The 15,915-nt window shown below is 34.5% G+C and overlaps 1 protein-coding gene across 3 annotated transcripts in view; it reads left to right on the forward strand.

Annotated features, from left to right (window-relative positions):
- Positions 1-15,915, forward strand: part of SPATA17 (spermatogenesis associated 17) — a 105,091-nt gene that overhangs the window by 10,019 nt on the left and 79,157 nt on the right. For 2 of the 3 annotated variants that reach the window (XM_080408490.1, XM_080408489.1), the window contains exons 3-4: positions 1,402-1,452; positions 6,978-7,081. In XM_080408490.1, the coding sequence (XP_080264616.1) occupies positions 1,402-1,452; positions 6,978-7,081 (155 nt within the window). The remainder of the gene's footprint in view (positions 1-1,401; positions 1,453-6,977; positions 7,082-15,915) is intronic. The other variant, XM_080408491.1, reaches the window with a different exon arrangement.

Here is a 15,915-nt window from a genome sequence, read left to right on the forward strand (position 1 = left end):
TTACATATATATATATATATATATGTGTGTGTGTGTGTGTGTGTGCGTGTGTATACTTCTACACTCATACGTGAAACTTTTTTGAAATTTCACAGTCCTGCATTTTTCTTTCACGTAAGAAATATCTTTTCCACTGTTTCCATTATTAGTAGATTGGTATGATATTAAAGTGAGCATTTAAAATGCACCTTAATTAAACTGCAGGAATTATGCCTTGCTTAATGTAATGAAGAAAGAGAATTTAAAATGAAGTAGCATCATTGTGTTCATTTGTAAATAACATATTGCAGCCAACTGTTTCTTAATTGCCCAGACTGTTGATAAATAATCCAGTCCTGCTGCTCTCCACAGACAATTTGCTTTGGATCAGACTAGGCAATTCAAATAACACTAATTACAGTGAAACCCTTTTATAGTGAATTCCTGTTTGCCATGGGGGAGAAAATCACTATATCAGGGGAAAGCACTTTTGCCTTTGATTTGTGTCTAAAACATGAGAAACACATAAAAGCTGCATGTTGTGCTAAATAAAGGACATACTCTTGCATTCAAAGTACTTATATTTTACTTTTTATGATACAATTGTGAATTATGTTCATTTTGCATTTGTAATTAGAGGGCGGAACAGATGTGAAAGCTTAGTTTAAAGTGATGTATCCATTAAAATAACCTATGCTGCCAAGTGATTGCTTAGTATAATAGGGGATTCGTTCACTATGAGAGGAATTCTACTTTATTGGAAGGAAACCAGGACTACAGGAAATGTTTTCTATATCAGGGGATTCACTGTAACATGGTATCATTGTATTTATGATTTTATGATGTTAAAATGAATATTAAATGAAACAAAATTCCCAAGGATTACTCGGGAGGCAGCTAAGTACATAACATTTAGTACAGATGGTTGGAAGGCACAATTTTGCTCCATCACTGCATCCGTATCCTTGAACGATTTCGACTGAAGACAGCATTTCTTTGAATTTTTCATTAAACCAGACGTCTTGAAATATGAATTCCTTTTATGTTTCTGTGAGTTTTGGCTAAAAGAACCCCAGTGAATAAATCATACAATACTGCGTGTCACCACCACTTGTGAATATTTCTGCTTTGTTATTCTACTCTCAGTAGAGCACCATTGATTATCAAACTCAGCGGAGAGCATTTTATGATCATATATCTCCATTAGCTCCTAGTTTGACTACCATAGATTTTTCTGGTTAAGCCTGCATTATGTATTAGGAAGCCTATCTCTTCAATACAAAGTTTGATTTTATTCTCTCTAAGCCTAGAACTCTTATTATGTATTATGTATAAAGATTCTTATCTTTTATATGTAAAAATAGGAGCACTGTCTTTGTGTAACTGAAATATATGCCATCTTTTTTTTTCCTTGATTCACAGACAGCATATTTTATTATGAAGATGAATTTCTACAATGAAATGGCTGTCAGGGTAAATATTTCTTCACTTGTTAAACAAATGAAAAGTCAATTGTGCTCCGAATTTGCTTTTAATAAAATGAGCAAACCAGAATAATATACACTTGATTGATATGCTGATGGCAACAGCGGGAAATAGTACATAGTTAAAAATTAAAGTTACAGTCAGTAGTCTGGGTTGTATTTGAAAACTGTAGCTGAATTTAAGGCATGTGTCTTGCCCAATTTAAATGTTCATTGTACCTTACCATATGTGATACTGATAAAACCCCCAAACATTCTATCTGTGAGTATTCCTATAAATGTAGACATCTATTTACAATTCTGACAAATGATAGGGCTTTGATGTTTGTTGACGTGGCTGTGCTTTTTCTTTTGTTAGTACATGACATTTGAGATATTGAATCTCCGAAGAGTTACTCAGAAAGCACAAGACAATTTCATTGCCTAAACATAGAGATGGAACTGCACTGATCTCAGTGATGATATTATGAGAGAATTTTGCTAGATGAAGAAGAGTATAGACAGTCTTTGAACCTTAATAAATATATATAAAATGAAGTTTGTTATGGGGAAAAGTGCAAAATATACTTAACTAGAAATTAGCATTTCTTTCCTGAACTTGGAACTGTACTTAAACAAATATGTGAAACAAATATGGGAAGGACATGAGATAATTCTTGGAATGAAATCTTTTTATCTTACTTCATTCTTTTATTTTCTGGAATAGACCTACCTTACTTTAAAGGCCTATATGATTTTAGGCAAGGCATCTTACCTTTTGAATTCTAGCAAATATAGGAATGTGGTGGGGATGGAGAGTAACCCAAGGAAACTCCTGTAAAGTAGGAAGATTCTCAGAATGGGTTTTAATTTTACAACCTTTCTCATTCCAGAATAACCCAGACTGAAGAGATGTGTTCCCACCAGTTTTTTGACTTGGTGCTGGTTCTCTCAAAGGCACAAAATAGAATATTACTTTTGGTGCATGTTAGAGAGCTGAAGGTGTTTAACAGCAGTCTAATTCCTCAGAAATGCACCTTTTTTCCTTCCCCCCCCCCCCCCCCCCCCCCCCCCGGTTTGTTCCTTAGCTAGTTTTAAAATATTCTACAGGGGATAAATGCTGTATACTCATAGAGCTGTAATGAGTGAGAAAACACAAGATGCAAGCCAGCTCTTAAAAGTTGGCTGTGTACTTTTAGAAGGCATTTGAAGACTAAATTTCAGAGGTAATTATGTATTCTAGTCAAATGGAGTTTTCCATTTGGTCTTTCATTTTTAAAAGAAATTGAATGTGTTCCCATTCATTTGTAATGGAAATATAATGTTGAATCATTAGGTGATATAAATCTTCAAAGTACCATTTTTTCAGTCATGTCCTTTTCTTTAATGGAAATTTAAATCAGTAGGAAACAATAGAACAGATCTTTCTTTAGTTGCAAATGTCAGAATCTGATTTTCCTCTATCAAAATCTTGTGCACCCATACCTGCAGAGCAGATTTAAGATGCTACCGTTCTGAAACACTGAGTGTTTTTTTTTTTTTGCTTTCATCTGTTGTTCGAAGAACTAACCAAGATCCAGGACAACAGACAATTAGGCCTGTTGAGTTTCTGCACAGAAGATAATGTGGCTACACTTTAGGTTTCCTAAGCCACCTGCGCCTCATATTCACCCATTGCGAGCTTGATTCATGATTAATAATCTCCAGTGTTCTGAAAATATAATAATAATTGTGTATGATTTTCTACTTAATCATTGGTTTTGCCTCATAGTATCATTACAATTGCAGTTTATATTCAGTGATAAGAAAGGCACTTTTCAATATTGGCAATTCAAGTAACACTGGAGGCATAGACATGCTCGTACTTTTGAAGCCGGTCTACATCTCTGCCTGCCTGGTTTGTGTTTAGTTGTAACCAGAACTATCAGTTTCACCTTTTAAAATTAAATCAGATTACTTGTTTTAATCAATTTCAGTTTTGAGTACTAGGTCAGAATATGATTCTCTCCCTTAAAAGATTTAAAGTTGCTATAAATTTTCAGCAGCAAAAGTAATCCTATGGAAAAAAAATATTTCCATGAGCAGATGGCTTTTGATATATCAAGGTTTTGCCATTTGTTTTAGTGCTTAAAATAAACATTATTTATAAGACCACTTACATTTTGATGTTACTTAATGAGGAATATGCATCATTGATTTGACTAGCTTAAGAGGTCATTTAGAACTTGCCCGTTAACAAGCTGTAATCTGCTGAGCACACAATGACTTTGTTTAAAATTATCTGTTCGGTGCTGATCAATGACAATAATTGTTTTGTACCAATCACTGTTGAAACTTGCTAATTACTTTGAAGGGCATACACACTTGTCTCTTTTTTCAAGAATTTTTTAAACAATCACCTTGGAATTAAGAAGAAATATAGTCATACTACATTGTACTTCCTTATAAAAGCAAATATTCAGAACTTTCACACTGAAAATAGGAACGTCATCAGAAGCTTTGTGTAAAATGTTCTTTTCCAAGAAGATTAGTCTTCAGTTTTGTGATCTCTGACATTCAGTATGAGGGAAGCAGAAATCTAGCATAAACTAATTTGAGACATAATGCAGTTTTTCTTACTTATGTTTCATTCAGTTGTAATCAGTGAGGTCATTCTGAACAGAAAGTGGTGTAAATAAAGGTAGAATGTGGCATTTAATTGGTACTCCTAGCCCATTGGAGATAATTATAGCTTTTTACAATTTGAGTCTTTTGTCTTTCAGTTTGAGTTTTGATCCTTTAACCTAGAAATATCTAGTCTACATTTATAACTGTGAGGTGAAGACTGTCAGAAAGAGTTTCAAAGGGACCGTAATCCTGCATTAATGAGCACACAGCTATATGGGAGCCAAGTTGCTCTTGTTGGGAAATTTTGAAGCCAAACAGAAAAACAAAGCTAAGATCCTTATTCACATGCAAAAGATTTTGCTTAATCCCAGATCTCTGAAGAATACTCGTTCTTTGCTCTTTCTCTATCCCTTTTTAACCCAATAAGCTTGTGTGTGAGAAAGTGGAGTTGCAAAGAATATGAAATTCACTATAACCTAGTGCAAAGAAGCATGTCTAGTGCTTAACCTTTCTTGTTCCCATGTTCAGCTGCTCACTTAGCTATTATTTATACATGTTATAACGATGTATACATGTCCAAAATCCTTTTTATTCAAAAAACCCACCCAAAATAAACAACACAACACGTAAAAGAAAATGCCAACTTAAAATTAATTTTGAGCCTTATTTTAGAAGAGAGGAAGATACATGGTGATGCACAAAGGGGAAACAGAAGAATGTATTAACACTAGAAGGTAATATCCTCTTATTCCTAATAGCTTTAGTGCATCATTTTATTTTCTTGGTGACACATTACTCAAACTGGGGTACTTATTCTCTTGTTAAATCTCACTTAAAGAGATAACCACAACTCTACCACAAAGTGCCATCAGTTGAGACCAAACACTAGTTTTAACTTTAAGGAATAGTGTTTTGGATTTTGTGATTGCAAAATGGTACCAAAGACAAAGTGTGAAACCATGCAACACTACCTTCATTAGTCTTCTTATAGTTAGCTCTAGCGCATCACCGTTTTCCGCTCAGGAAACAGCAGGAGATGGAAAAATTGCAATAACTTTTGACAGTTATCACAGACAGTGGTTCAGAAGTGAACTGCAGGGGAACTGGAATGACTAGAGAGAATTTTGCCTGTTACTGAAGACTGTTACTCCCAAGACTTGATGGTACAGACTCTGAAGTCACAGCATGCAAAGGTTGATTGATAGTGTGGGCAACGGGCAGCTTTTTTTTCCTTGCCTTCTTCCTGAATCAAACACCACAAACCATTGCACTCTTTTCTTTTTTTAAATGTTTCTTTGGAATAAGAGAGGGTAATAAAAAAGCCAACACCACAAACACATGGATTGCACTCCATTTACCAAGTCATCCCTTGGTTCTGGAAAGAGAAGCATTGGTGTAAAGGAAAAAAAGAAGAAAAACATTCCCTTTAGATACACTGAAGAGCTAAGTTGAAAAGTCCAGTGGGCAGAGGCCCACAGGAAAAGGAGGGCTCTTGGCAAATTACAACATTCTTCTCTTCAATGCACTTAGTGAAAGGTAGTAGCTTCTCACTTTGGAGATGTTTCTGGATCATAAGACCTCAGTCGTCTTGCTTTTTTTAATGTGGATTCTGCCTTTCAGCTGTTATGTCTCTTAAGATTTCAAAGCTGTAAAGGTTAAAGAGATGGACGTTGGAGCAGGACTGAAGGTAATGCAGACTGGAAGAGATTAATATAGAAATGTATTTAAAAGAAAGGGAGACAAAATGAAAGGAAGGAAGTAAAGAATATTTTTGCAGGAAGATAAGTAAGTTCAAGGTTGGAAGAATCTAAAGAAGAGGAACTAGACCCTGAGACCAGAGGAAAAAAATCATTAATCTATTTTTCAGATGTATTGATCTAGAATACACTGACCTCTTACAGGAAAGAAAATGCAGAGTGGGAGCAGCCCTCAGCATGACTGAATAGAGCAAGTTGCATCTTTCACCTGTACATGTCGTGGCATAGGGATAGATCTGGCTAACAAAGGGGCAGTACTGATAAATTTTTGCCTAATTAGTACTTACTTTCCCTTCCCACAAAACAGATAGCCAGTAAACCTGTAATCATTTCAGCAACATCATGATTAGAAATGTTAAGTATCAGAGGAGGTGTAAGTGGTTTTGTTGAAATAAATTTTGGGGGAAAGTTGAGCTAGACTAAGTCTTTTTTTCCCTCTCTCTCTTTTTTTTCCCCCAACCGATGCCTTTTAAAGTGCACCAGAATATGAATTCTTTCTGGTGGAGGATGCTACCTGATTTCTATTCTTAATGCAACTTTAGGACTAGCTACAGATAAAGAGGTTTCGTTTTCCAGTTTAAGCTTTTATCTGTTATGCAGGAGGAATAGTATTTTGTGACGTTATAATTAACATACAACAAATAGAGATGCATCACTTAGATTGCAGATGAAAGGACTGCAATTGGTAAATGATGGTTCCAGAAAGCCTGAGAAGTTCACTTACTGAGAAGGCTTCTATTCAGTTTAACTTATATCCACAGCACAAAGGTAGCGTGTGACAGAAGATACCGGCGAGGTGGTGACTCAGTAGGGAACGCATGTTGTACCTGAGAAAAGGCACCAATTCTCTTGTCTGCTTTTTTACCATTCTTACGCGGAGCAATGCCACTGGCAGCAGCAGACATTTCTTTTCATTGTCACACCACAATATAACCAGTGGTTTAAAACTTGATATTATTTTTTTTTTTAATTTTAGCAATTAATGGTAAATTCATATCACCATTTAACTACAATATGTTGTCCTACCCTCACTTTTTCCGTGAAACATATTGGTGCTTCTACTTTATATGACTTTTAAGGAAACCATATTATTTGGGAAATACAACAGATACTTGATATGCATCCAAACTTTTGATTTGAAATATGCTAAGCAAATATTTATTTCCTCTAGATTCAGAAAAGATGGCGAGGCTATTATGTTCGGAAGTATATCCATAATTATTATGCACTGAAGAAATACCTGGAAGCCATTTCTGTGAATAACGAGATTATCAGGTAAAGATAAAAACTCCATGTGGTAAAGCATTAATTTCCTCTTCTTTTATTTGTAAAATGTTTATGGCACCAACTAAACTATTTGAGTGTAATTCCCCTCTATGATCGAGTATATATATTAGTCATTATTCTTTTTATCCTAAGTCTGTGCACATTGTGCCACATTCTGTTCTCATTTACACTGTTGCAAGTTCAGAATGATTTCTTTGAATTAATTAGATGTACTCTGTGAGTGCATACCAGTTTAATAAAACTGGTTTTGGCTCTTCACCTATGCTCAGAACTCATAGATTATTATGCCCTAAATATGGCTTGTTGAACTAGATTATTTTTTTTCCCAGTATACACAAGCTGAAAAAAAATTATTTTCATAATTTGTTTTGAAAATTGATTATTGACAATGAAAAAAAGTGCAGATTTGGATCTAACTTACATGCATGAGCCTTACTATGAATATTAATTGTGAGATACTCATGTGGATATAGTGAAGCAGATTCTTTTCATAGTTACAGAAGAGATTCATTTGCCTGTTATTCTGGCTAGAACTGTTGTTGCTTTATTTTTTTTATTATAAATATAATAAACTATATGTATTCAAATAATATATAAAATACATATTATCATAAATATATATTATTATAAATAACTTATTATTTATGTTCCTACTCTGTTTCTCCTATCCATCCCTTATCTTTCCCTGTACTTAAGTTGGAAGCTCTCTAAAATAAAGGCAATTATTTCCCTCTAGCACATTTGATGTCCTGATCCATGACTATTTCTTCAGGTAACACTGGAAAAACAGAATACTGGGTGACCGTGATCATTACTTTCTCATTGCAAGTGAAAGGTGTTGGACAAAATCCTTGCAGTTTTTGCTGTTCAGAAAACCTGAGACAAATCTTTGCTTTCTGAGGTGTGGGAATATAAGGGAATCTAGTGAAAAAGTATTTCTGGAAGTCTTATCTAGATCACATGGCAAAGACAATTTAGCCAGGAGGCTGTTAAAAAACCAGCATGTACAAGTTATAGGGGGTGTGGGGAAGAATTAGCCAACTTCTTTGGAAGCTGCTTATTAGTTTATATTGTTTTTCCATAGTTATAGCTGATGCTACATTCTCTTTGTCATAACATTATAACTCATGCGTTACATTTTTATGTATAATGAAGCATGCTAATAACTGCCTACCTCTAATATCTCATTACTTTTCATTTTAATATATTCTGTGCAGAAAGTTAGATCATCACTCAGCAAAATCAAACTTAAAAAAATCTGTCATCTCTTGTATAGCATATTCTTGTTCTGAAATACTTGAAATATGTGCTCTTCTTGAAAAGGTAGAATTCTAGGAAGACTAAATGAAATCTTGGAAAGTAAATGAAGACATAACTTTTCTGATTTAAAATGAATATAACTGGATAAACTGCAGAAACACAACCTGCTTCTCTGTTCATAATAGTTCTGTTGCTTTTCTCCATTCCCTGCCTAAGCCTGCAACAAGACTCATAATTTGTCAGTTTGATTGACTTTTGATGTGTGTGAATAGAAGAAGATAGCAAGTGGTATTCCGGCTGTACTGAACAGAAATTGATTAGAGCTTTGCATTTTATTTCCCCATACCCACAATAGATCTCTGTTGTGTACATCTAACTTTGGAGGACTACAAAAATATTTGCCTTTCAGTACTTTGCCATGTTCATCAAATTCCCTGGTATTGTTTCCAGGTCATTAAAAAACTTTAAACCTATGCATCAAGTAGGTATTTAATCAAGAAATAATTTTGTGATGTTTTTCTTTAACAGGTAAGGTGAGCACTATGACTCAGGTATATCAAAATGTGTCCAAGTGTCTGTGTGAGCTCTTACCTGGCAACTGATATATTGATACTCTGCTAATTTGAGTTCTGTCTTCCTGAGTTCACGGAAATGTATGGGTTTCAGGTGAAAAATTCCATGTTTTGGATTTTAAAAAAATTTAAAATTAGTTTTTGTGCAAATTTGGTCAAATGGATCATATAATTTATTTTTTTAAAAGGCATCAGTTCTCAAGTGCAATCAAGAATCACAGTAGTAATCTCTTTACTGGGGTATGTTTGAAAACTAATATGTATATTATCTTCAACATTCTTCGCATGAAATCTAACAGATGTTTAGTGAAGATCAGGTGAAGACCCTCAGCCAAACAGATTTTTCCTGTCATTGGGCTAAATTGCTGCCAACTACTTTGGCCCCAAGGTGGCTTATTGTGTTTCTTTATAGGAATAGTGAACAAGGTGGAGGAGAGATTCTCTCTATATTTTCATCAGCCATGACATCAAATGTGGGAGTATACAAGCTCATTGTCCATAAACATTTTTACATGTATGAAATTATTGCAATTGTGCATTGTAAAAGACACCAGGAATTGCCTGAATAGAGTGCATTTGTGAGATGCTGGGTTTTATTCCAGCATCAGCACTATGGAAATTTGCATGTTAGTGGACAGAGCCACTAATATACTTGTGCACTCAGATTTGTCTGGCTTTGTTTCACAATCTAGAACACCATGAAACAATGCAACATGATACATGAAGTAATACATTTTTTTCTTATTTTTCTTACAGCTGTATTCATCAGAATATATGCATTAATGCAGTGTCAGTTTTAGTAAAGAACCAATTTTGTTCACAAATGGCAATAGAACCACAGTAAAACAGAGACTGCTTTGAGGAACTTCAGGGTGGTATAACACCCCACCCTCCAAAAAACCACAAGCACCCCCCCAACAAAATACACACTAGAAGTTTATAATTTCAAAAGTTTATTTAAATTGTATTCTTTCTGGAATTATGATGTAATTCTGTGTTGGGTATGTATGGTTCTCAGTATTACCTTCTAGAATAATGCTGACAGATTTTTTATTTATCAACTACTTCAAATCACATTGCAGGTCCTTCTGAGATATGTTTTTACCTCTTGGTCTCCAGAACTGGGAGTTGTGCTGTATTTTCTTCCCTTTCATTAAGGAGCTATCAAATTACCACTCACCTGTTTCTAAGAGAAACTTAAAGGAAATTGCCATGAAACTTTGGTCATTCTGTTAGTTTCTTATGAGTACCTTGTAGGAGTTATTGAACATAGTTTGTTTCCTGCTCTCTCCTCCTTCACCCTATTTTTCTTAAATACAAGACACATCCCTTACTAAGGGGTTTTCTTAACCAGTAGCCACATCTTTACCATTCAGCTTTAATACAAGCCGTCCTTATTTAATAGCTGCCCTCATTTAGTAGCCAGACCTTTATCATTTGCTTTACTGTGAAAACCCCAGGAGAAAGTAAACTTAATAGAAGCTGCCCCAGTTTAAAGCCATAGAGGGATGTAATTAAGTTTAACAGAAATTGATTTAACAGAAATTGACCTAAAATATAATTAAATAATAATAGTCATGTTATGTGTGAGTTTCCACTCACTTAGCAGACTTCTTATCCTAACTTAAGGCACTGTTTTTGTATGAACTGTCAGTTTAGCTCGCAGACTGACTGAAGAGCGTGTGGGCTTTCCTCCAGCATTCCCATTACCTCCCACTGCTACAGAACCAACAGGTGTGGCGTCTGCTGGTGTCCCCTGTAGAGTCTATAGTAGTTAAGTTGAGAAGTGATTCAAAGAATCCCTAGACATATGTCCACAGAATGACTTTGAACCCTGAACTCCATCTACATAAGGACATACTCAGATTTTTCTTGACATTTGTACAGTTTAGCCTCAGTGTAATGGTGAAATGGGTTCATTAGTCCTGAATTCTGGTTTTCCTACAAGATTTAGGAAGTTCTAAACCAACCAAGTAGGAAACCTGTTTTTAAATATTTATTTTACAAAATTGTGTTATTTAGATTTTAGTAATAAAACTTCTTCTATAACATCCATTTGTATTAGAATAAATACCCCCACACACTGTATTCTAAGTATGGATTTGTTGGGTGCTTGTTTATATAAATGCATGTGTTAAAATAATTTCCATTACTTTTCAGTGAAGTTAGCGTATTTAATTTTAAGGGGAAATATCTTGTTTTGAAACATTCTTAAAGCTGCCTTTAACATCTGTAAGAGCTGGCAGTATGGTTACAAGGGGAAATATGCCAAAAGCAATTAGCATAAGCTATAACTCCATATGATGCATTAGAATTTTGTTTTATGTGAAACAGTTTCTAATCCATGATAAGCAAATGGACATCACTTCACATAAATTAGCATGCTGGTGCCATTATATCAGAAGAATTTATGGATGATGTCAGTTGCCCAACTGTGTGATTAACTTGTGGTTCTTTGACTAAGGTTATCTACAGGCTGGCCTTTAAACTACATAAAGCAACTTTGCTGTATGTCAGGTGTGCAAGTGGAGATAAGATTTTGGGATGTAGTGCTCCATTTATTGATGAATGGCACCATTTAAATTTTTCCCTAGGTGCAGAACTCAGTAAGACAGCAGTACCAGAAAGCCAAGAAAGCAGTGGCGAAGTACTGGTATGGGGGTTCTTGTGCAATCCAGGCAGCTTTCTTGGTTAATGAACACACACTGACTTAAAGGTAGCAAACTATGACCTGAGTCTAGCTTTAGCAAGTGTCATAGTGTGCATAAATACTGTTATGATCATAAATCATGAATCTCACACACTTAAAAGATTGATGCCAAATTCTTCTTTCCATTGTTGTTGGCTTTAGTAGTGAGTGGCCCTGAAGAGTGTGACTTTAATCCAAGTTCCATCAGCAGGTTTAGTATCACAGTCATCATTAAAGCTTTTTGGTCTTTAAGAAATGTCAGGGAAATAGAAAATGCAAAGTGATAAAATCACTTCCTAGGCAATATGTACATTCACAATGCCTTTGTGCAGTCTGATTTTTTATAATCTTAATGAACAATGAAATACAGTACTGTTACATGTTGCTGGTGATCTAATCCAGTGTTTAGCTTTTCTGCAAATATGCCCAAGCATGTAGTACTGAAAAAAGTACAAGTATGTAGCTTATTCTTAATTACTAGAGCAATACAAAGGTCTATTTACTTTTACCAGAAGTACTTTGCTTCTTAAAGCTTCTGAGGTATTGCTATTTTCCATGAAGAGGTCTTGAAATTAATCATCTGTTGTCATAGTAATATTAGGAGAACTTTCTCAGCCTCCATCTCTCTGTTCCTTTCTGGTAAAGATAAGTCCAGGTGCTGGCCATTTTCTCAAGTGTCAAAGTGTTTTGAAGAATGTATATATTGTCTTATAATTCAATTAAAATGTTCCTCCTCATTGACTGCAGAAGCAATTGATTCTGTAGTCTATTTTCAATTAGTGCCAAATCCTTTCAGACAGCTCCTTGGAATTCTTGCAACAATAAAACCCTCGTTTTTGTAATGTTGTCTTTCACTTGATGTTTAATTAACTAATTTATCTTCAACCATCTTCTTTTCCTTGTCTTCAAAGATATCTAGAGGAAATACATTAAGCTTTTTAACTTATTTACCTGTAATTAGAATTTTCTGAATGTAAACTTATCCTGTTTGCTTTCTTTGGGAGCCACAGAAATAGAAGCAAGTGCCAAATATGCTTTCTTTTATTTAAATTTTGAGTGGTAGGGCACATAATCTGACACATCTGTGCCTTTTCCAGAGGAGTTTAGATATAACTGCTGGATCTTGTAGGAAACAGAGCTGTAATCCACTGAGGATCCCAGAGTACTTCCATAGCTCCAAACGTGATGTTGTTAGGATGAATAAGACTTAAAAAATGCATTATTTCATTCTTCTCTGTGATTTGACCTAGTTCCCATTGAACAATATTAAGATGGTCATATTAACTTAAGTGGGAGTTAGACCAGCTTAAAGGGATTCACATCTGGTTAAAATATTCTCTACAGTTATGTATTTTGTGATGGTTGTTCCTTCTTAAACATGTTGTCCATAAATCCAGCTTTCTTCACATGTTCCGAGCATAAAAACCCTCTTTGACAAGTCAGTCCATTTTCAGGTCTTTTCCTACATATTAATACAGTTTCATTTACATACATGCTTGTATACGGCATATATGCTTATATACCTGTAGGCTTTTAATAATGAATTTTACAAACCAAGACATTTTAGATGGACTTTTTGTCTTTTTAGTTTGTCCATGAAATTGTAATGGATTGGGTAAAGCTATAAAGCAGGCAATACCCTGTTTTAACTCCATAGCAAAGCACTTTCTGAATGCAGTGAGGCTAAGGTAGGAACCGTTACGATTACACAGTAAGCTGAATTTCCAATGCAGATTCAGCTAGACATACCTCAAGTGCTTTATTCTTTCTATACATGTCTGTCTTGAGCAAGTGGTGAAAACAATCTTGGCCATGTTTTCAGCTAATTCTGTGTAATGTAGAACAACTTTTGCAGATACACATGAATATCATATTTAAAATAAGTAACTGATTAGATTGTAATCTTTAAAGATCGAAGGCTGTATTTTCTCATGTATTTTTGTATAGCACTAAGCACACCATTAGGAGTAACAGTTTAAACATTATGCTTTATTTTACTGGTATCCAAAGGAAAATTTTTAATCTGAGTGAGTAGAAAGAAATTTGAGATCCTTGCATTCCCTCATTGAACAAAATAGTCTGGTGTAGCTGATTACTTTTGGTGAAGGTGGAATAGAACAGGTGTGACAACATAGTGTTTTATATATATATATATATATAAACAGTTATACCTGTGAGCTTTGAAGGCACTGCAGTGTCTGAATAGATTTTTTATTTTTAAATAGGTCAGTTAGAAATATTGACAGCTAATAAATTTTTTTTCTGCAGATAAAGACTAACTAATCTTAGCATTATATATTGTCTTATATAGACAGATTTCACAGTCTTATATTTTGTCTGAAGCAGGATCTTCACTGTGAAATAAGTAGAAAAGGGGAAGAGGTACAGTTCCGTTAAGCCCTAACATATCATTGACTGTCAGGTAGGTCTTGTTATGCTGTCCATCCTCATTTAACTATCCCACAAGATCTCTTAATGAAGTTAAGCCCCAAGTTCACTCCAGTAATTCTGTGGCAAGAGTTTGTGCAATGTAACAATTCATCACTTGTCAGGAAGGCACTTTTAGTTTATACATTTAATAAGGGCATCCTCTAGCTTGGTTAATTAGAAGTGAACAGTTTGCATATTTACTAAATGCAGAGTGTCATTGCCACCACGGCCTATTGCCTACATGAATTATTTCTCTATCTGCAATAAACAGCTGGGTAATTATTACTGCCATAATCAGATAAATTCCCTCTGTAAGGCTTTTCTTACATGGCAATTCTTTGAACTCATCCAAAGCTGAACAAAATTTATGAACTCCAGCAGCTAGGCCACTTTTTCACAGTGTAGTGTCCCTGTTCCCTATTTCAAGGACATGTAGAGTATCATAAATATTGTGTAAATTAGGAGGATAAATATGATTACCTAAAGATTACATATTAATAAACTTGATTTTCAAAATATAATTTTCAGGTTGTAACTGATTACATTATAGCAGTTGTGTTTTATCTAATTGTAGAGACATGACAGGCCATCTATATACAGGCTATACTAGGTTATCAAGGAAGAGCTGTAGCACTTGAAGACTAAAGACTCATGGAAAACTATATAAATATTTTTCATGTGCCTTTTGGAGAACCAGTCATTTCAGCTGTTTAGGTCATTAGAATTATGACAAATTTTATGTGCCATTTATTCAACTCACTTAAAGCAGTTCTTTTGTCATTAAAACGAGGTGATAGTTCTTTTTGGTGTGCAATTTTCAGTTTAATAATGAAGCATAAAATTTCAATGCACAAATTTATGTGTTACATTAGAAGATTAGATATTTCTTTTATTTGTAGAAGCAATTTGTATACAAACGATTATGTCACTAAGCTTGCTCTATACTATCCAAATATTCCAGCTCATATGTGGGTGTATCTGCAGACACATCAGTGAGTACTTAATTTACACATGCAGTTTTTCCAGTATGTGCTGGAATGTAGCCTATTCTTGAGTTCTTCAAAGAAACAAAAGAAAATCAAAATACTTGTGTCAAATTTTTTTGAATTAATGCACAACAGCCCGTTTGATTTAACACAAGGGGTTTTTATCATAATGTAAGATACAGTGTTTGAGTGCAACTAGAAAATTGCCATTAGCTGCTCACACACTTTGTAACTCCTTATTAAGTAAGTAGCATACCTCAGTTTAACAAAATGCTCAGAGACAGCAGGAATATTAAGGCAAACCAAACTAAGTAAGTGTTCTTTGGCACTTCCTTATCTAATGGAAGTCTTTTGAGGCTAGACTGCCTTTCTCATTTCCCATTTATGAGGGAGAAATAGCGACTACAGTGGTGAAGATCTTTAAAAAGAGCCACACTACTGTTGTGTTTTGTTATTAGAAGTGTGGTATATATGCCTTGCATTTTCGCAAGTTCATGATCTGATTTTTGACTTGAGTATTTGAAGGCTTATTGATCTTTCCTTGACATTTCAGATTTTTTAATGGTGGAAAGTTATGGTCCTTCCCTTTATATTGATGTATCTTGTAATATCCCATGAAGTGTCATGGAATTGCATGAGATGCAAAACATCATACAGTCTCTCATAACCACTTCTCTTTTTGTTTTAAAAGAAAAATGTCTGAAATGAAAAAAAGGGGTTTAAGAATAAGAAAGAACTCATAGTCCCATTTAATTATTTTTTTAACTTTCTAGACCATTATAAATAGACCCTTCTGTTATCTAAGACGAGTTAGTTCTCTTAATTACTGACTCAGAGAAGAGAATGAAAAAACTAATTGTCTGCTATTTTTACAGTCTAGAAGAG

The sequence above is a fragment of the Falco punctatus genome (genome assembly GCF_963210335.1).
Source record: "Falco punctatus genome assembly, chromosome: 12".
Lineage (NCBI taxonomy): Eukaryota > Metazoa > Chordata > Aves > Falconiformes > Falconidae > Falco > Falco punctatus.